Source organism: Phodopus roborovskii, unplaced genomic scaffold (genome assembly GCF_943737965.1).
Source record: "Phodopus roborovskii unplaced genomic scaffold, PHOROB, whole genome shotgun sequence".
Classification (NCBI taxonomy): domain Eukaryota; kingdom Metazoa; phylum Chordata; class Mammalia; order Rodentia; family Cricetidae; genus Phodopus; species Phodopus roborovskii.
This window is the reverse complement of record NW_026126433.1, coordinates 44,674,562-44,698,105: the sequence shown is the minus strand read 5'-3', so window position 1 is coordinate 44,698,105 and position 23,544 is coordinate 44,674,562. Positions and strand designations below refer to the sequence as shown.

Below are 23,544 nucleotides of genomic sequence, written 5' to 3'. Positions count from 1 at the left end.
CAGGCACAGGTTTCAGGTTCAACACAATTCTTTTACAGGAAATAAGGTAAAAAGTAATTGAATAAAAGAGCTGAAGATGACTTCTGCTCTGGCTCGCTCAGTCTCGCTCTCGCTCTCTCTCTCTCTCTCTCACACACACACACACAGATGCACTCTGCCCCACACTCACACTTTCTCTCACACACACGTATACTCTCCCCCCCCACACACTCAAATAGTCTCTTTTTCTCTCACACATATATACTCTGCACCCCCAGTCACACATACACACACACATTCACACACAATTTTAAAAGAATATACTATAATTATTCTCCTAGTCTTCCTCCAAAGGCAGCCTTCAGCAACTACGTTGTTCCTACACACTAAACAACAGGAAATACTCAGACATACTGAGTGAGAATCCTGGAACACAGGGGTCCGAAGATGAGGATACCCAGAGACACAAAGCTTCATCCTAGCCATTTCATGCTTATGGAAACATACCGGCTCAGGTGCTGACAGGATCCTGACATAGTGCATACAAGCAGTAGGCATAGCTTTCATAGGAACTGGGACAAGCTGACAGTAAAATTGTCAGTGTAGTGACAAACAGTGTCCTTAAAGAGCTGATATATACTTTTAGTGGTGCCAGGCAAAGTAAAAATTTAGACAAGTGCTTGAAATGACACAGCATTGAAAACAAGTATTAGTTCAGGACACTGGAATAACTTTAAATTTGGGTATATAACCTGAAAAAGAAAACCCACTAGAAAAATAAACAAAGCAAAAATGCCATGACTTTTAGGAGACAGTGACATGTTTATTCTGCTACCCTTCTGATATTTTAATGCTCTTTTATCTGTCTGGCAGGACACAAAGACAGAATAAATCATGAAGATAGAAAAATTTAAACAAGTTTATCAAGACACACGAAAATAGTCAAGCTGGGTGTTGTCGCATGTGCCTGTAATTCCAGGCTGATGCAGGAGGATCATCAAAAGTTTATAGCCAGCCTAGGCTGATAGTGAGACTGTGTTGCAAAAAAAAAAAAAAAAAAAAAAAAAAAAAGCTTCAGTCAAACCAATATAACATATAGTGAGACAGGGTTTCTCTGTATTGCTTTGGAGTTGCCCAGTGTACGCATTTTGATGGCTCGGATGGATGGACAGGGACTCTGGCACTCGGGAGCCAGAATACTGAGTGCTATAGCCTAGATGGAAAGGTATTCTGGCACTTGGGAGCCAAAGGAATACCACAGGACACAGTCCTGCTTCAGGGAAAGGCTTCCCCAGTGTCATCAGCTCTGCTCTGGCAGGAGAGAGTTTCCCCTGCCCACTCAGAGTCGTCTCAGTGTCTCTGCTCCACAAAAGCAGCGAAAGGTGGTCTCACCCAAACCTCATTCAAGAGATTTATTGGGAGGGAAGAATCCAGGACAGGGGCTGCCCTCTGCCAGAGTGGAAGAGTACAGCCAGGCAGCCCAAACAGCCACAAGCTGAACAGATACAGGGTTTATATACGGCTTCTTAGGAGGTGGAGTTTTCCCAGGGAGATTTCCAGGGTGGGGATTGGTCAGATTTCAGTCCTTGAGCTCAGACTGGCTAGATCTCCTGCTCAGGGATTGGTTGGTTTTCTGCACAGGTTTAGGGTCAGATTTGGCTTTGATTTCAGGGCCAAAGTGTGTTTCTTTCACTGGTCCTTTTTAGCCTTTTGGCTCTAATTTTAGGACCAGGGTGTATTTCTTTCACTGGCTCTGATTCCAGGGATAAAGTGTATTACTTTGGCATTGGTTTCAGGGTCAGGGTGCATTTCTTTGGTTCTGATTGCAGGAACAAAGTGTGTTTCTTTGGTTCTGTTCAGGTTGTGTTTCTTTAGTTGGCCCTTTTCCCTTATACCGAGGCTGGCTTCAAACTCACAGAGATCTACCTGCCTCTGCCTCCTGAGTGCTGGGATTAAAGGTGTGCTCCACTAATGCCTATCTAAGTGACAATTCGTAAACTACACAGAATTGTTCCTTTCAATGGTCTTCTTTATGTAGTTTTCATTCACTTAATAATGAAAAAAGAGCATTCTTGAACATCTTTTTATTTGGAAATTTAAAAGTACATATTTACAGAAATCCTGTGTAGCTCAGTGTGGAGGTATGCACCTGTAACCCAGCACTTGGGAGAAGGAATCAGGAGGATCGAAGGTTGAAGCCAGCTTCTGTGGCATAGTGAATTTCAGACTAGCCTAGGCTACAGGAGTCTCAGAACAACACACAGAAACAAACCCAGATGACAACAAAACAAAAGTAGAATTTGTCAAATTCCTAATAGACGTTGGTGAAGAACAACTAAACAATGCTTGCTAGCAAAAACATAAGTTAATCTGGAAGAAAGCTTAAAACAGCAATAAAAAGAAAAATTCACTTAGCATCATTAGTACTTCAATAAAACTAATTTTAGATTATTATTGATTGTTATTGACTTTATATTTAAGATAGTTATAAAAACTGTATCCTTGCATACTATCTAGGAGGAAAAAGAAAAACAATATAACCACATTCTGTGTTAGGAAACCTCCAAACTAAAGATAAAAACTAATACTTGACAAATTAATATTTGTAAAGTACAATGCAACAAAAGTTGAGAAAAAGAAGCATATACTAATTTGTCAGAAATAAATAAAATCTACCAACAATCCAATAAGTATAAAGGAAATAATGACATATTAGGGAAGATCTATCAGAGTAGATATTAAAAATTAAAAATTGAGATAAATGATTTTGCAAAAAGCAGAGTGAAACCAAAATACCCAACAAAAATAAAAGTAAAGATGTGGGAAATCATGTAGCAAGGAAAAAATAGCAAAGTCAATAAAAAGGGCCTTTTTACTTTCTTTTAAAGAAAGAGTCTTAAATCCAAACAATAAAAAAGAGACAGTTGGGGAACACTGGGACAGTTTAGGGGGATAAAGTGATTGCAACAAAAGCTTGGCGAACTGAGTTTAATCCCTGGATATTATAACAGAAGGAGAGACAGGATTTCACAAAGTTGACCTCTGACCTCTACAGGTGCACCCTCACATGTATGTGCCCCATCATACATGCTAATAAAATGATAACAATAATAATAATTTTAAATGATAGTTCTGAAGTTGTAGCTTAAAATGTTTACAGTATTAAACAACAAAAATGGAAAGTTCTATGATTAATCTTAGGACCTAAAATATTCTACAAACCAGCAATGACAATTTGAAGCTTGAGATTTTACATTTATTGTCTGATTTGACTGAAGTCCCAAGTCCATGAGATGAAACCCAAACCCAACACTGCTTGGGTGATAGAGAACTAGAAACGAGAGTAAAGGCCAAACACTACTGTTTAGAACAAAACACAGTAATAGACTCCTAGTGACATTCTCCTACACTCATAGATCAGAGCCTTGCTTGACCATCAGAGAAACTTCCTTCTGCTGGCCTTGCTTGAGCAACCATCATCAGAGAAACTTCCTCCTGCAGCAGATGGCAACAAATACCGAGACCCATCGCCAGACATTAAGTAGAGAGTAAGACACCTGGAAATACTCAGTCTTAAATGAGCTGTTTCTTTTAAATCCCTCCCCTCAGAGTTCAGGACTGAGGGAACTCCAACAGAAAGCATGTAAGAGCTAAAGGGTATGGAGAACACCAAGAAAACAAGGCCCTCTGGATCAACACGAGCAAAGTTCTTATGAAATCACACAGACTGAAGCAGCAAGCCTTGGGCCTGCATGGGTTTGCACCAGGTCCTGGCGTATACATTATAGCTTCCGGTTTAGTGTATTTTATGGGATTCCTGACTATACAAATGAGTGTGTCTCTGAGTCTTGTGCCTTCTCCTGGGCTCTTTTCCTTCTGTTTGTCAGCTTTTACTTTTAAAATATGTCATCTTTCACTAATCTAACATGCTATGGAGTTTTAAAAATTGACATTATTTCATGTACCAGTAAGAAAGATAGTTTAAAATGAAGAATCTTTATAAAAGAGGTTCCCTCCCCCCCATCCAAAACATACATATCATTAATTAGGATTGCAAGGATTCGTGTATAAATAAATGGGAAAACAAGCTCTGGATGAAAGGGAAAGTAAGGAAATTTACTTATCTGAGATCTGACCCTGAGTACTCGGATGGATGAAAACTTAAGAAATACCCATTATATCTGACTCACAAACCAGACAGAAAAATCCTGCAGGGTTTCCATCTGAACTTAATTACCAGATTTCATTAAAAACAAAAACAAAAAAACAAAAACAAAACAAAAGCAAAACAAAACAAAACAAAAAAAGATCCCAGACTTGCAAGTAAAACATAAAACAAAACAAAACAAACACTAGCCCCACACACAGCCCATGAAAACAAACCGTAGCAAAAGCAGAGGGTTTAAGTTTAAGTTAAAGTGGTTACAGTGCCTTCACTTGAATGGCACACAGACACACAGACACACAGACACAGACACACACAGACACACAGACACACAGACACACACACACACACACACACACACACACACACAAGCTAATACTCTCTGGTGGAAGTTAATTTTAACTTAGGCACTAATTAATATTTAGATACACATACCATTATAAAACATGTTTCATTTTCAGACATGCTAAGTGTAACAAAATGTGTAACTCAGAATTGAAAATCCCAGATTCATATGCACAGTAAATATTTTCTTCTCAACAAAATACAAGATGTACCATTAGACTGTATGCTAGATGATAAAGGAGGTCACAATGGCTCTTAGGAAGTTGGATTCATACAGACTAGGATTTTTGCCTGCATAGCAATTAACTGCAAATAGACATATCAGATTGCAAACAAAGGGAATGGACACACTTGAAACAATCACAATGGATATACACACAAAACATTTGCTTAAAGAAGTAATAACAAATAAGCTAAAACTGAACAATGAGAAAATATACTTTACATTTCAAAACTTGTGGAATAGATATGATTTAAAAATTGTGTGTGTGTGTGTGTGTGTGTGTGTGTGTGTGTGTGTGTGTATGTCTGTGTGTGTTGCAAAAATTTAGAACTTTCTTCCTGTGAGAGATGTGGACAATATCTTATCCCCTCACAAAAGGTCCTAATGACAAGCCAAAGTTCAGTTCTAATAAGGAGGCTCACCCAAAGAAATCAAAGTAATCACTGACCTTACTTATAGAACATGGTTGAGTGGCTACAGAAAGGATCATGAGTGACCATAAAGTAGCTACACCATGGTTGCAAAGAGATGTCTCCTGTCCCCTCACACTACCTACATATTCTAGCCTCTCCCTGAGACCCCAAGGACATAGGCAATTAGAAAAAAGAAATTGCAAAAAAATGGCTGAGAGAACTGATGGCTGATCCTCAGGTGGGTCAATGACCTTCCCACCCAGAAAAAGAAAATTCAGCAGTTCCCAGTATCAGTCATAATGGACACCTGCAAACAAACACAGCTAATCTCATGCCTGTTGTTAGATCTCAGAGGACAATGCTGTACAACACTGTACAGCATTGTCCTCTGTATATGGGTACTTGCATGCCAGGCTCAGTATGTAGATGCCAAAGAGTAACTAGTGGGAGTTGATGCTCTCTTTTCACCAGTCCCAGAGACTGGAATCAGGTTGTCAAGTTTGGTAGCAGATGTCTTTACTTTCTGAGAAAGCATATCAGTTCTAGAAAGTAGAACTTAACAAAATAATAGCTGTAAAGATATAAACAAAAAATGAAAGTAAACTTTTTTATGCAACTGGTAAAATTCACAAAATACCTGGACAGGTCATAGAAAAAAATATTACAGTGTAGAAATATGTGAATGGAAAGCAAATAAACCAATTTAATTGTAAAGAATAGGGAGATGGCCCACGACCCAAAATATCTGATTCTTTGAAATGATCAATAGAGTAGACAAATTTGCTGAGAAAATGGCATGACACCAGAGTAGACACAGATATGCACTGATATCAAAGGGAGGATGAAAAGGAAGTGTTTTAAAGAGTGGCAGGAGAATGTGTTAGACAAGAGGCTGCTTTCAGTCCTTTGCTTGTTAAGTACCTACTGTACAGTATTAGAAACACGTAGGAAAATAAAAAGATACATAATAGGGACTGTAAAATCAAAATCAGGAGGCAAAGGGGCCCAGGGAAGGGAACATATCAGTGAGAATTATAATTGTCAACTTGACACAATCTAGAGCCACCTAGGGAAGGCAGTGTCTATGAGGGATTATCTAGATTCGGTTGGCCTATGGGCCCATCTGTGGAAGATTCTCTTAATTATCTAATTGAAATGGGAAGATGCCCATGGAGGGTCTCTCCATAGGTAGAGAATCCTGAACTGTATGAGAGTAGAAAAGACTAGCTGGGCATGATCATGAATGTGTGCATTAATTCATTGCTCTCTCATACTGCTATAGATGCAACATGGCAGCTCTTTCAGAGTCCTGTCATTGTTACTTTGTTTCTAAAATGGACTACAAACTATAATTGCACAACAAAATAACCAAGTCTCTTCTAAGCTGCTTTCATCTGGGTATTTTTTATCTCAACAGGAATTGAAACTGAGACAGGCATGGTATCCAAACTAAAAGGAGAAAGCACACTATGTGCAATGGGGCAGAGGGTAGTAGCGCTTTCCTCTAGTGGATTTAATGTTTACATTTGAGGCTGAGAAGAAAACAAGGTTGAAAGCAGAGGGAGAACAGAGGTTAGGAGGCTGGGGAAGCTGTCAAATAGGGGTAGTTTAGTGAGAGGGGTAGTTTAGTGAGAGGGGTAGTTTAATGAGAGGGGTAGTTTAGAGAGACATGCTGAAGCTGGCTGTACTCTTATGGTAACCCTCAAGTCCTTATTAATTCCTCACTGACTTCCTACCTAGTTCGCTGCTCTACAGGGGTCTGGCCTATTGATGAACAGATGCATCTTGTTGGTCAGGGGCATTGTTCTCAGTGCTTCCCCTAGATATTAAAGTGCTTCAAGTCTTTACAGCATCTTCTACATAAACACACAGCAGAGGTTACTGCTAACCTGATATTGCTTCCATCATAATGCAAACAAGGAAGATGTCTCAGGTACTTAAGTATGTTTGGTATTAAAAAAGAAAAAAAAAACTACTAGCTAATCACCATTTTTTCAGACTAGGGAAAGTTCTGGACCATGTTCTGTATGTAGAGTTATGCTGCATTAGTACAGCCAGTTTCTTAGGGAAATTGTGACATTTTTAATGCCACACCTTCATTTTAGTGTGTAATGTCCATAGAATATAGTTCTAATCAACAACACATTTGCTATTAGTCTTAAAAATCTTCACTGTCACTGGGTTTGGGATAGGGAAGCTTTTATGTATGTTAGCATGAATGCTCAAAATGTGCAACATCCTTCATATAACCAACCCAGAAAAACTTGTATAGCGACAGATAATCTCCAGTTTTAGATACCAAGTCACATAGACCCAAATGTTTCTGTGAGTTTATAAATATTGTCCTATTACTTTTGTTTCTTGGCTTTTCATGAGCACAAAAGTAATGATGATAATTTTAAATAGGGCTAACATTAATATTGCCTATCTATATGTTATCACATAATTAACAAAGGTGTTGAACATATATTGCTAGTTTTATTGTTGCATAGTTATTGGAGGGGTAGGACAAACAAGAGTCATAAGAAGGGATATATTACTTGGCAGGAATAATAATAAAACATTTTTACAAATATCCACATTTCACTCATTAGTGTTTAAAACTTTATAATCAAATCCTAGGATTGGGCAATAGACTATTGTTCGCTTCATATTCAACTTTTAGGAAGGCCAAGATTCCTTTCTTGGCAGGGCACCACTTCACTTCCTGATACTGGAGAAGTCATTTGTCAGGAGTGAAATCCTCCCTCTCCATTTCCTCACCTGCAAGATGAGCACTAAAAAGTGACCCAACCCATTCATTAGAAGTTGGGAGACCTAGTTGAATCAGGCCTTTAAAACCCTCCCAGCCTTCACTTTGGGTCAGTACCATTAGGATAGAGGATGTATTAACAATTGGAAATGTGTGTCAAAACTCCTTTCACAGATAATGGGACTATGCCCGTCAGAGCTTAAATTCCTCTCTGATGCCAGCTCAGAGCTGTGAGGCCAGAGAAGGGAAATAACAACACTCCAATAAGACTTGGCATTTGCAAATGTACTTTCAGTGCTTGGATAAATCTTTGCTTCACTAACCCAACAGTGTTTGTAAGATATTCCTGGCATGCTGAAAGCTGCTCAGCCCTGTCATACTGAAGAAATACCTTCTTCCTAAGAGCGAGCAAGGCATCTCCCAACAGCTGTAAGGTGAAAAGAGCTATCTGCAGGCTTGCTAGACTCTAACATCCTAATGTTTTTGAAGAGAGGAAAGCTGTTTGTAACAGCAGGGGAAATTATTCTACTTGTACTTCATGTCTCTAAAACTATTTCCTACAAGTACCAAACCAAAAAAGCCTGATTATCAAGGAGATGTACACTATAAGGTAACAGAAGCCACAGTAGTTCTATAAGATTTCTCCTCTTTAACCATCTTCTCTTCTAGTCTTTTTTCCCTACAAAAACAAGGCCTTATTCCACTAGAAATGTAGGAACTAAGGGGAAGGAGTCATCAGGTGTGGAGGGGTACAAGAAAGGGTAATGGTCAGGTAATGTGATGAAAGAACATGAAACATATTTCAGTTACTTTTCCTGTTGTATTGATAGCATGTTATCATGTCAACATGTCCTGATTTAAAAAAGAAAAAAGCTTAAGGAAGAAAGCATTATTCTGGATCCTAGTTCAAGGGTCCATCCTTCATGGCACAGAAGCCCTGGTGGCAGCGACATGGCTGTGGGTCTGGTCATGCTAGGAGAGCAGACAATGAAGGATTCTCGGGCCAGTGTACTCCTCTTGACACAGCTCAGGACCCAGGCAGAATACAGTGCTGCATTCCTTTATGGTAGGTCTGCCCACTTCAGTTAACATGAGATAGCCCTTCACAAGCATGGCCAGACACTAACCTGATCTACCACTCCCCAGGCAGGCTTATAGGCTTGTTCCCTGGGTAATCCAACCAAATGTGATTTACAAACCATCCTGTCACCTTTGTCCTTCTCAAATCTTCCTATAAAAAGTAGCTTAGCTGCAGCATTTATAATTCTTCTACAATTCAGCCTACAATAATGCAGCTTCTGATTCAATGACTCAAAATAGGCAAAAACAAAACAAAACAAAACAAAAACAAACAAAAAAAAACCCAGAAAGAAAGAAAGAAAGAAAGAAAGAAAGAAAGAAAGAAAGAAACTTTGCCTTTAGGATCTGAAACCCCTTCTCCATTGATTTCAAAATATCTTAGTTTTCCTGCTGTCATTTTTTGTTAATGTTTTCCAGGCTGTTAGATTTATTCAAGGATGAATAAAAAAATAACATTACCAGGAGTGCTTTTGTTTCTAATGTTTAACATGGGTATCTTTGTTTTAGGATTGGAGTCAAAAATATCAAGGAAAAAACAAATAGCATTATCTCTTTACATATATTTTTCTTTAATAGCTAACAATAAATTCTCATGCCCTGATTTAAGTACTATTATTTGGGAGACAAGATTTCTATCATTTATATTTATTTTTGCATGTGTAGGTGTGTGCAATGTGGACACATGCACACACATGTTGTTGTGTTTGTGTGTGTGTTCATGTGCACATATGTGTATATAGTTTAGTAATCAACATAAGTTCTCAACTTATGTGTCAAGTGCTTGCTAAACCATCTTCCAAGCCCAATACCCATTCTTTAATGACTAAATTAATTATACACTCTATAAAGGATTATACTTTATTTTAGCTATCAATTACGGACACTAGTATTACATTTTCCTGCAAAATTAGTGTCTTTGGGGGGTGATCACAGTGGTTTTAAAGTGGGTATTTATTTATGGATAGTTACTGTTTATACATTTTCCAGTAAAATCTTTGTAGATATATATCCCCTTGTGCTCTGAATATATTGTGACCCTTCCTCCACAGTAAGTTATGAAAACACACTGCCAGATTTGGGAAACCAGTAGTCACTGTTCACTACTGAATGCCTCATTACTTGTTTCCTTTATTACAATTACCTGGTACTTCTATTGATAACATATAATGTAAAATACATCATGGACTTACATAAATGTTACAACACTGAATAGTTGTAATAGGTAGACAAGCAAGAGATTGCCATTAGCAGTTTAAGCCCAAAAGGCACTAAGAACAGTAGGGCTGGGAATGCAGCTCAGTAGAAGAAAGCTTGCCTACCACATGCAAAGACTTGGGTTTGATTCACCCAAGGAAACAACCCAAGAATTTCACATTTCTTATAGTATAGCGTGAAAGGAAAACACTTCAAGGCACATTCAGACAGGGTGTTTTTTTGTTTTTGTTTTTGTTTTCTCTGTTGCCTCTTTGCATCCTCCTCAAGTTCTGGGATTACATCTGCATCACACATACACTTTTAAAAGAGTATGAAAGTGTATAATGTGACATACAAATGTGTATTTTATAGACCATTTGTAAATGAGGTTGAAATTCTGTGAGCTTACATATAAGTTAGCTACTTAAATAAAAGAGCTTATAGAGACTCTTATTTATTTCCTCCCCCACATCCTGCTACTTTTTTAAAAGACTGGAGAATCATGTAACTCAAATTGGCCTCAAGCATGTTACATAGCCAAGGATGACCTTTGGAACCCAGTCCTCCTGCCTCTATCTCTCAAGTTGTAGTCTTTGCCTGGTCAAAGTTATGGCTATGTTTACCTTGCAGATGAAGTAAGAGTGAGAAGAGAGACATTATCAGATACTCCACCAACTCTTAGAATAGAACAAGAAGAATGCCATGACTCCTTGGTGTATGGCAGGCTCACTAGACTCTCATTGCTCAGTTTCCTTCATTTGTTGTGAGAACTCAATATGATCTTGTAGATACTGAATTTAACACAATAACAAAACATGCAAAAAGTGTCCTATCAACACAGGCTTTACCCCCTTAAACACCATGCATTTTTTCTACACTTCAAACAGCAATTTCCTGGGTTAAAGTGAGGTCAGATTCCCAGTCTTGGTCACACAGTCTCCTAAGGAAAAACATTAGCATATTTGCAGTAGAAATGTGTTTTAAGATCCCTGGTAATATTGTGGCAAAGAAATTTTCATCTGTACTGAGTTTTGAAAGTGAAGGGTTGTTGCTGACACATGAAACCCTAGATTAGTGCGAATGGATGCAAATTTTGCATGCTACATCGAGAAGATTGCTGAACCCTGTTTTTATATTTTTTAACTCACCAAAACAGTTCCCAAAGTGAATGGGAGTTCTACAGTGTTTTGAAAATATAACCTTATAAAATAATCTATAAAGTCCTTTTTGTTTGTCTTTGGCTCTAGTCCCCTCATAGCTAGAAGAACTGGGGGGAAAGGAGAAAATGAGTTGATCAGAATCATTTGATGTGATGATACTGTAAGTTAAAGACCTTTGGGATATTTGACATGGTGTTAAGACTTGATCTAAGAAACACATGAGAAGCTTGGCCAGGGGCCTGTGACTTATTCTTACTCCAAGTCAAGGCCCCCCAGAAAAGCATGGAATAAACAAGGCAGTGAAAAGAACTGAAATAAAATAATTTCAATAAATCTTGGAAGAAAGGAAGAGTATGTGATGAATGATTGGCAAGTACTACTTCCCCATTTTTTTTTTTTTTTTTTTTTTTTTTTTTTTTTTTTTTTTAGCAGCAAGTGCTGTAGATGAACATGGAGCTCAATTTTTCCCCTATTCTCTGTTTTATTATCTGGAAATAGTTGACATTATTTTAGGTTGGTTTTCATTTTGATTATTAAGTGACAACTGAGCATGAATGAATTGATAATTGGGAACATAGGTTCGTTTGTAGTGATGATGTTGAGAACTCCAAATATAGATCCAGAGAAAATAAGAACTGAGGGCCCATGATACGTCTCATCCGATAAATGATCTTTTTCTTTCTTCCTTATTGTGACATTGCCTCACCTTGCCCAGGCTGGGGTAGTGACAATACTTCAGTACTCATGTCATCCACCCAGGACTTTTCAATAATACTCACAGAAAAGATACAGACTTCACTTATTAGCAGTGATTCACTCTCACTATATGCAAAGAAGCAACTTAATGACCTTGGTGTAAAAATGAAAAGATGGAGGCATGGAATTTCAATAACTTCCCTAAAGGGAGACATTTTAAAGGTAAACCTAGGATTTGAATTCCAGAAATGCACCCCAGAGCTTGAACTTAACTACAACAGTATACTCCTTGTCATGGTGGGAATATTGGTCTTACATTCAGCCTGGGTTCTACCTTTTGTAAGGTAGTATATCTTTGCCTTGGACTCCATAAGCCTCTGAAAATGTTTTGTGGCTGTAATTTAACATTTTTTATATCTTGTAACCAAAGGTGGACTCATTTGAATTACAACCTTTTGGTTTGCTTTGTTTTTGATATAGGGTTTCTATAGGGTTTCTCTGTGTAGCCATGGCTGCCCTGGAATTTGCTTTATTGACCAGGCTGTCCTAGAATTCATAAAGATCTGCCTGCCTATGCCTCCTGAGTGCTGGAATTAAAGATATGCACCACCATGGTTGGCTCAATTACAATCCTTTAAATAATATTCTAATCACCCTGGTGAAATGTCTGCTTAGATTATATCATCAATAACTGTTGCACTTTTCATGCTTCATGCTTCCCTTGGTGGAAAAAAAATCTAGAATGATGATGGACTATTTTCTTGGACTGCTCTTACTCACCACCTTTTTCTTTCTTGTTCTGTAACAGCTACTATGATGGAAACATGACTTCTAACCTGAATGAATTATTCTATTATGCTTAAATATACCTGAAAACTTAATTATTAGCCTCTACCCTATTTCTACTATCTATTTCTTAAAGAACAAAACTGGGAAGATTCTATCCCCCTACTTTTCTGCCTTATTTTCTCCTCTTCTACCACTAACAACATATATGTCAAAACCAAAGTGATTAAAGTCACCACTAAAAACACAGTGATGTAATGTCTATTTTTCTTGTTTTTAGGAGGCGAAAGTTTGGGAGTTCTAGTTGTATCAACGTGGGGGGCTTCTGGAGATAGTTTTGTCTAATTTAGACCTCCGATTACTTTTAAATATTGGAACATGAAAGAACTTGACTCCATGTAACTGGTCATTTCTTACCATAAACATAAAAGGACAGAACAGCTTTGGTGGATTTTCCCTTATAATTTTTATCTACAACTGGGCAGAGGAGGCACTGACACTCTCAGAAGAAGACAGTTCTGAAATCTTTTTATTCCAAATGCACACAAACTGAAGGTAACAACATTTGATAGTCATCTCCTTCCCTCAAAAGCCATGGAACCTGCAGAGGGATCCATGGCTCTCACACTGATAAAAGGTCAATAGATTTCTACAAAGGATTAATTGATGCTGCCACAGAAGTAAATCCATTTCTACAAAGTGTTGAGCCTAAAGGTACCACAAGGCCTAAAGATAAAAAGCAGGATATCCAGATTTCTACCATCTTTTCTGGAGGCTCCCAGCTTGTTCTTCTAGCCTTTAAATAGTGAGTCTCCTGGCAGGATCTGAAGGAGTTAAGTCAAAAATCCAAACTGTGAAGTAAGAAACTCCAACTTTGCTTGACTTTATCAATATTGCTAAAGGAATGATGTCATTGTTTGGGGGTTCTGCAAAGACATTCCATGTCACTTCAGTTTTAATACCAGGCTGGAGCCTGTATGGTCTGCCAGCATCAGCAGATAAACAAGACCTGTAGTCTTTCTATTCATCTCTGGATAGTTACTCAGAAAGACTCTGCAAAATATGCCTATTAGGAACTAAACATTTCACTTTTCATTTTATCTCTGTGCCAGAAGTCCATTCCTCGGATAAACACTTTACAAACTGACACTCTAAAAGTCACTAAATATGATAAAGTATGTGTGCATCAGTCAGGACTGATTAAATATTTTCTCTCCTAGTTAGATACTATATGAAACCTTTGGAACCTAACAGTTACCCCCTTCTCCTGCCTCTTATGTTTTGTCTTTATTTTGCATGAAAGATTATTTTTCCATGTCAACTCATTTGTTATGCAATCTTGGCTTCGGTAAAATATCACTCCAGGGATATTGCATGCAGAAATAGTATTTAGTCTTAAGATTTGCTAATTCAAATTCTTTTTAAAAATTGCTTTCTTTTCTTACTATCACTTCCTTTTGAAACTGGTCGTTTCCAATATTTCTGCTTATATTTAAACAAAATGTAAAGGGAGGGAGAAGCTACCATATTTTCCCTTAAGGGGGTGGGTTAGTGTTGGGTAATAGTGGCACATACCTGAAATCCCAGTACTCAGAATTGTAAGGCAGGAGTCTCGGGTGTTTAAGATTAGTCTGAGCTAAATAGCAAAATCCTGTCCTGTTATTCTTAAAATTAGTTTTAAAAGACCCTAAGAGATGGTTTAAGTAAATTCTAAGCTATATACTCAAAGCTTCATCCCATAATAATACTAAAAGACACTGATTTATTACTTCAAGAGAATTGTGGTAATTGATTCCTTTCCACCTTTCAATTCCTGGACAATTTCATATATGAATATAATATATCCCATTTATACTAAACCCCTTACTCTCTCTTATCTCCCTTCACTCCTGCTCATCACCTTCCCACAACTTCACAGCTAGTTTGCCTCCTACCTTTATACTATTTGTTGTGTCCAGACCTCATACAGGTAGACACAGCTGCTGTGATCATGACTGCAATATCCTGGCCATGTCAGGTCCAGAAAACAGCATGTAAGGACACACACCTCATATTCCAAACCTTACCTGCTCCTTTATTTAACAAATCTTTATTGTCTTATGATGACATTAGCTAGTATGGCTAGTACAGAGTATGGGGCTAATGTGCTTAAAGACTAGAGTCAATCTTGAACACAAGGAAGAGAGAAAGGAACATTGATTGGTTACAGTCTATCTTTATTTATAGCACCCCAAGAAAGAGACTTCTATTCTGAAACATTTTAAAAACAGTTTGAGGAGCTTGGCAAGGCAGCTCAGGGGCAATGCCTTTACTGCTGAGCCTGACAATTTGAGCTGAAGCCCCAGGACCCATAGGGCAAAAGAGAATCAACACCCCCAAGTTGTTCTCTGACTTCTATGTGTGTACATGATACTTTCACACCACAGACATGCTCTAGACATGTTTCCTTTTTCTTTTTTTCTCTCTCTCTCTTTCCTCTCTCACAAACAAATAAAAAAGAAAATAAAACTTTCTTGATAATAGTTTATTCATTTTAGAAAATATTTTGTAAAAAAAAAAAGATATAACACAAAGGTCTGTTGGGTGTAATTTTTTCAGCACAAGCTCACACTGTGCTCCTGTGTATGTTCTAATGCATATATGTGTGTGTATACTTATATGGCTGTATATGTGTACCTGTATATATGTGTATATGTGACAGTGTATATGTCTGTGTTCTGTATGCATACAAATCTGCTTCTCTGTGAGTATTTGAACCTGTATTTGTGTATGAGCATGTGTGTGTGTTTGTGAACAGTGGATTTTTGACTTCATTTCTTTCTATATGTGTGCCCCATCTTCATGTCTCTGTGTGTTGTGTGTTGTGGGAGGGAGGGGAGAAAGTAGTTTTGTGTGTTTGCATGTCTGTGGGCATGTGCATTCTTGTGAATGTGCACGTGTGCATTTAGTTTAGCAAGCATTTTTCTAGGAAATTCTCTCACCAACCATACACAAAGAAGCTTTGGGCATTGGAAAGAACAAGAAAGTCCTTTGCTAAGGCCTCAGAGGGCAGAGGAAGGAGAGTCCCAGACACTACAGCGTGGCTCACCTGCTACATTCCTGAAGGAAAAGAGCTTAGCTCCAAGGAACCAGCAAGGCTCTGTCCATCAAAAAACCCTACCTTCTTTCTCAGGAGCCTCTGTGACCATACAGTGTGGTGTGATGCATCAAAACTCTTCAGACACTTCTCTTTTGACAGAGGAAGGGCATTCATCCTTTATCATTCCCACATCTGAAGCCTGACCCAGAAATTCTTATTACTTATAAATGGTCGCCATTTCTAAAATCAAACATGTCAGCAGGCCGTCAATGGATCTCTCACACAACATAAACTAAGTCTTCTTAAGCATTTGCTGTATCACCCAGATTTAAAAAACAAACAAACAAACAAACCAGGAATTAAGCAGAAACTTCCTGTTGTTAAGAGGCTGTCAATACATTCATTGAAATGAAACGCCCCACTGTATTTTCTGTCTGAAGGTCAGAAAGAGCTAATAGAAAACTGGAGAATGAAGACCGAGTTTGTGAGCACAAACTTACACAAACAGACCCAGTTTGTTTGTTCCAGATCTTATCCCCAGGATGATTTTATTTGGCTTATGATAACATGATACATAGAAAATAACAAGAGTAAAGATAAAAAAAAACTAGAAGATGAGATACTTGCAGGTCTAAATGAATACGAATTCTTAGCTCACCTTTTCAAAGGCCTTGCTGAGTGGACTGCTTTGTCTCAGTTTTAGCTGACTGTAAGGAAGCCAAGGCAAGAACAAATAGGAGTGACATAAAAGACCAAGGCTTTGAATTCTAATGTGATCCACTAATGGGGGTAGCAGGTAACAGGGTATAGAACATAGCTGAGGCTTTACCGCTACAAAGGGGACAAGGAACTTTAGAATCTAGTGAGAACTGACCATTCCCCCTTAACCCTGAAAAAAGCCAGTCAACCTGACAGAGTGGTGTTCTCAGCACACCAAGCAAAAACATTTCTCCTGGCTCATATGTAATTCTTCAGAAGCAAGAACTTACTTAGTACTGGCAAACATGGGTCATGGAGAGTAAATATTGTGAGATTTTATTTTTAACTCTGGCATCCTGGGAGTTCTCAGAGTCAGAACTGTTCAGCCAGAGGTTGGTCAGAGGTTATATGGCTTGCAACATGCAGCAAGGGATCTCAAATCAGACTGGAGAAGGTTTCTGTCTGTCCTATCCTGGTCTGAAGTCTACAGGAGAGCATGTACAGGCTTCTAAACTTCCAGTATCAACTGTGATCCCAGAAGGATCCTTCTTGTATGTCTCTATCTTTCATTCTTTCTGTTAAACTTCTGATAAGTTTGGCCAAGCTTAGCCCTCTGTTAAACTGTATCATGGGATATAAGAATGTTCTTCATTTTTTTCTCTGCCAAATGCTTTTTCTTTTCTTTATTGATAAAGTCTTTAGATTTGGAATTCTTCCAGTTCTATTCCCAAACCAGCTAAGTCTCTTAGGCAGAGCAGCAGGAAGAAGACAGTGGCTCACGTGGCTCACTTTGCCCAAAGTGACACTTACAAGCAGAACCTGAGGTGCAGAGTCTCTTGTTGTCATGGTTTCTTCTTCACAGACCATTTCTACCACTATGGATGTGTGTATATGAGAGCATGCATGGGTGTGTATGTGTTTGTACATGTATCTGTGTGTTTATGTGTAAGCCAGAGGTTAACATTGGGTATCTTTCTTTCTAATTTCCCACCTTAGTTCTTGAAGCAGGGTCTCCTGCTGAACCTGTAAATCACCCCTTTAGCAGGACAAGCTGCCCTACAAGGACTAGGGGTCCTGCTGTCTATGTACTGGGACTGTAGGTATGCACCACCATCATCAGCTTTGTACATGGGAGCCATCAGGCTGAACTCAGACAGGTTTGTGAAACAGGCACTTCACTAACTGACCCATCTCCCTAGCCCTACAGTAGATAATATATATGAATCACTTAAAAGTACTAAAACACCCACCAGAGATCATGTTATTTAATCCTCTTTAGCAAAGTAAATACTATTTAGCTGATGGTTTTAAGAGTAGTTTAAGGTCTAGTGCTATGGCATATGAAAGACCTGGCTCAACAGTAAAGGTCCTTAGAAGGGTTATGCTGCCTTTCTTCACAGAGCTACTACTGAGCACAGCCTGGGCTACATAGAATTGTGGAAAAAAATGGTATAAAGATATATTTTGGAGGAAATGTCAAATGTTTCAGATAACCTACTACTTATCTTTATTTCTAAAGATTAAAATGGCTGTTTTGCTAAACATTTTATCATTAGTATTTTCAACTCATTGGATTTGCGTATGTTGTGATTTATGTCTTGACTTCGGCTTTTGCTTTCTTAGAACTTGCCAATTCTTTCATCAGTTTGCCAGGCAGTGAGTTGTCTCTGTCATTTCTAGAGTTTATATACTATCCTTCTGTGGTCTTTGAAGGAGATAAAGACAAATAGTTATGGTTATAGTTTTCCTTAGTTAGGATTAAAGATAAGTTACATATAGGACTTTAGACTCACAAATATAGGATAGATGATAGAATAGTTTCTTTTAATATTGCTAAATGTTAATGGACTAAATATTGTTAACTGTGATTCTTATTTGATAACTGTTGTGTTATATATTTTGCTATGTTAAGCTTAAAACCCTTCTTTTTATTTAGACAGAAAAGAGGAGATGATGGGAGATGCCATTATGTATATATGTTTCTCATACTGGTTAATGAATAAAGCACTGTTGGCCAATAGGAAAGCAAGATAGGAGGGACTAGGAGACAAGGAGGAAAGAGGAAGTAGGTAAAGAGAGTCAAGATGGAGAGTCTGGAGAGAACATTCCACTTTCAATAAGACCACGTGAAATACATAGAAATGGGTTAATAATTAAGATAGAGCTAGCCGATGAGGAACTAGTAACAGGCCAACAGGATTATATCAAACACAGAGTCTCTGTGTGTGTTAATTGGGGCTGGCGCAGTGGCGTGACAAGACCTGGCGGCAGGAAGAAAAACCGTACTCGTTACTTTCCAAGTTTCAGAGCAAAGAAGAAAACTCAAGATAAGGAAGAAAAACAAGACTACTATTTTCAAAAGACAGAAAGAGGGGTAGATCTTTGGAAATCCAAAAAGGGAGAGACAGGAGACAAGACAAATGCTTAGGGGTCTAGAACAAGAGTGAGAAGAAGTGAGTGAATTTTCCAGGCCCATACTGTGCATGGAAAACAGAGGCCTCACCTAAACACAGTGTATTTTATCTTTACGTCTGCTGGAAAATGAGCCCCAGAGAGACGGCCAATCAATAAAAGATCCCTCAAATAACACTGGAGAGACAAACAAACAAGAAAGTCAAAGTATAACACAAATATGAAAAAGCAAGGAAGCATGGCTAAACTATTGCAACCCCTAAGCTACTGAATTAAAAATCTGAGGAGGGTGAAATGATTTAAAAATTGTGTGTGTGTGCGTGCATGTATGTTTGTATAATACTGATCTATGGCCTCAAGGAAATCACAATAAATGGACTGAAAAACATCATGTGATCAATCCAAGACCTGGAAAGAAGATTCAAAAACAGAAAGCTGGCAGTGTGGATGAAAAGTTTAGAATGCCAAAAAGAAAATCATCAAGAAAACTGAGATTAATAATAGTAATAATCAGAAAGAAATGCTGGAAATTAAAAACTGTATAATTAAATAAACGTTTTTTAAAAAAAAGCAATGAAAAATCATCATTACAATACAGTCAACCAATCAGAAAATAGAACATCAAGGAAGGAAGATAAGATTGAGGAAATGTGATATCAAATATCATGGAAAAAAATGTCAATGACCATGATCACAACTTCAAGAACCCCAACATATGATCAAGACTCAAAATTACAATGTGATAAAGGTAAGAGCTGAGGTAAACACTAAAGTCCTTGGTAATTTATTCAGTGACATTAGAGCAGAAAATTCCCCAAATTTAGGAAAAGAAATGGGAATCCAATCATACGAAGGTTTTAGAATCCCAAACACACATAATGACAGAATTTCTCTATGACACATTACAATTAAGATGCCCAAAATACAAAAGAAAGAAAAGTTATTCGAGAAAAGTATCATTTCAGAAAGAAAAAACACATGAGAATAACCTGCTACTGCTCAACACAATCCCTAAATGACAAGAAATGATGGAATGATAAATTTCAAGCTTAGAAAGTAAAAGTATTTTTTAACCAAAATTGCTATAGAGATAAGTAAATTAAGAGGGGTATAGAAGATAGTGAGGAGCAAATATAAGCAAAGTACAATGATAAGTATTTATGAATACATCATAATAAGATCCATTAATTTTATGCGAACAAAAAATAAGAACAAACAAAACAAAATGCAGCTTCTCCATATCTTGTATAATTTTTCATTTCCTTTCTTCTGAATCCCATCAAAAAGAGGTGAGGCTGCTCCTTACAACTTAGCAATTACAGTATTATGTGCCATAGCAACTTTCAGAAATTCACTGTGGACCCAAGGTACACTCTTACATTAGACTACAATTTTTTGCTTGAAAGTAACAAAACAAAATACCCCACAACCAAGTACTGGTTCCTAGGGTTAAAACAAACAAAAAATCTTCATAAGGCTATTCTGAGAAGAAATATTATATTAAAGAAAAGTAATGTCTTACCATTTATGAGTCTCTGTCAGGGCAGCCTCTTGTGACTCTTGGTCAATTTTGGCTGAAAATACAAGAAGAGGCCAGGTGGGTACATTGCTCTGCCATCTCAGAGAGTATACAATCAAAACATCAGATTTAACTATGAATTCTAATGTTCTCCAGCCAGATATTATCTTAACTCTATTAATATACTGATATGCTAGAAGTATTATCAAACTGGATTAAATTGACACTAATACATGGACATAAAAGATTTTTACATAACCAACCAAAATTTTTAGGTTATGAATAATTAATTGGCCCCGACACTGCGACCTAAGGACTTGGTACACTACTTTCATAGTTACATTGATTATGCTGGGACTTAAAAATATCAACAAATTTGTTAAAAATAATTCTCTCAAGCACAAGTACAACCATCAAGTTGGAAATATAAACAAATGAATGTGATACACATTTTAAATTCTTTGTAGCCATGTGTTTTGGGATAGATCTCAAGTGACAGATATGATCTTCTCTGAAAGAGATACATCATTATACACCCATTTATCATTATATATACATATACATATATATGTATATATATACATACACATATGTACACATATATACATATATATGATATGTGTGTGTATGTGTGTGTATGTATGTATGTATGTATGTATATTTGGTTAGAACTGGAGATCAAATCCAGACCTCTCCTGTGATAGGCAAGTGCTTTGTCACCTAGCTTGAAACTCAACTTGATTTGTTCTATTTCCCACCTCTTAAAATAAAGATGCCTGACAGAAACTCACAGATCAGACTTAGAACAGGAATGAAGATTTCAAATTACTCAAAAAATCAGATAGTGATTCCATTAACGGAAACTTGTGACAGCAACTTTCACCTTCTTTGAGATGTAAGAATTCCAAGAAGTTATGGAAATATTCTACGACCCTCCTCTCTTCTTCTTTGTGCATATATATTTGGCATAAATATTTCAGACACACTATTAAGCCAGACACTCATTATTTTCAGTCTAAAGACTGAAAAGGATTCACAAATTAACAATTTCATTATTATTGCCCACCCACAGGTAGAAAACCACCAAGCTATAGGAGACTATAGGAAAACATTATCACACCTACACAGTCTTCATAACACCTCTCCCATAAAAACAGACCTGCATGAGATTAAAAAAAAAAAGGAAACAAAGAAGTTGTCAATTTATAACCCTTCTCCCCTGGGTAATATTGGGGGCCATTTGGAAAAATCAGAAGGCAAGATGGAGCAGGGTAAGTTAATCAGTTCTACAATCATAAGACAAAACAAAACAAAACAAAAACAAACAAAAAAAAAAAACCACTGGCAAACTTGTCCAAATAAAACCCATGATCCCTTGGGAATTGTTTAAGTGTCTCTCTCACTACTTAAAACACAATAGCATACCTTGCGTTCATTAAAGTTTTACAGTTTTAACAACTGTTCTGACTGAAGGTCTGTATAGCATCTCTATTGTACTGACAGTGTCAGCAGGCCAACACTTTCAGTAGTGGATGTCAACATTTAACAGGGATCATTTGAACTGGCAGCAAGGCTCTTTTTTTTTCTTCTTTCCTTTCCCTTTTTGTACTTTTGATTGTTTACAGGTCTATCATTAGCCACACTGAAAACTGGGATGCACATTAGATACTCCACTCTAAAAGGCTCTAGTATGAACATACTGAGATAAAAACCAGCTTCAGAGTGCCTAAAAGAAAACAGGGTTAGCTTCAGGAAACAATTCTAGAATCATATACAGTGCCTCCAAGGGGAAATAACAAAAATAGCCTGAATGAAAATTATTTCAACAAAGGACTTTTTTTTGTTTGCTCATTTTCTTGAAAAATACATAGATTAAAAGAATTGATGGGCCAGGCTGTGGTGGTACACGCCTTTAATCCTGGCAATCGGGGGTGGGGGCATGGGGGGGCAGAGGCAGGAGGATCTCTGTGAGTTTGAGACCAGTCTGGTCCACAAGAGCTAGTTCCAGGACAGGCTCCAAAGCCACAGAAAAACCCTGTCTTGAAAAAACAAAAACAACAACAACAACAAAAGAATTGATGGAAATAATTTCTGGACTATTTTAGAAGATCCAAGTAAATGATTTACGAAACTAAAAGCACATGAAACGGATACTCCCAAGAGCTATCTTCAATTCCCATGAGATTAATGTGAGCCACGTGACTTTGGCAATCAGATTCACTTGTCAACATATGCAAATTATTCAGCATAACGTCTACAATGACCAGTATATGTGAAGTAAATGTCTTCCGTAAGTTTTGAAATTGAAGTTCTGAAAAATCTTGACTTGAACCAACCACGGTTTTATAATGTTTTGACATCATATCAAGATACAGAAAACATATTCCTGCAGCTTTTTAAAAACGTATGCCCTTAAATCATGATAAAAGAGAATGAAGTGAGTCTTGGTAATAATTCCTTTTGATGTGAACCAACACAGCTCTTATTTCAGTGCCTGAGAAAGTTGGCTTAAAAAAAATTAAAACCCAAACCACTTTAATCCAATGTGGCAGGAAACTGATCCATACCAAAGAAATAAAACATAAAAACAGATCTCCTTACCAAACCTTATAACCATGCTACAATAATAAAGTCAAATTAGAATAACAGGCGATGCTTGGGACTTCTATCCATTAATTTTGCGCAATTTTCAAGTGACAGGAATTTGTGTATTGAAACTCTAATCAGCTTTGATAAACTGGCAAATTAGAGATCAAAGAAAGCATATTAAAGGCCAAATTTCAAATCTTAATGTGGAGTCAACAATTCAAGTAGTGGGACTATTTCCTTTTGTATTATAATCTGAATAAAAAAATACATTCTGAGAGATAGGCGTGGTGGCATAGATCTGTTATTAGAACATAAGGCAGTAGAGTGGGGATTGGAAGATCAAACTTCCTGACAGTCTGACCTACACAGTGAAACCTCATCTCAAACCCAAGGGTCAGGGTTGGAGCTGAATGGTAAGGCACTTGCCCATTATTTGCCAGGTCTTTGTTCAAC

General features: G+C 37.5%; 1 protein-coding gene across 1 annotated transcript in view; it reads right to left on the bottom strand.

Moving 5' to 3' along the window:
• Fmn2 (formin 2) overlaps nt 1-23,544 on the bottom strand; it is a 282,857-nt gene that overhangs the window by 52,887 nt on the left and 206,426 nt on the right. Inside the window, exon 15 of the mRNA XM_051186365.1 lies at nt 20,506-20,557. Coding sequence (XP_051042322.1) covers nt 20,506-20,557 — 52 coding nt within the window. The remainder of the gene's footprint in view (nt 1-20,505; nt 20,558-23,544) is intronic.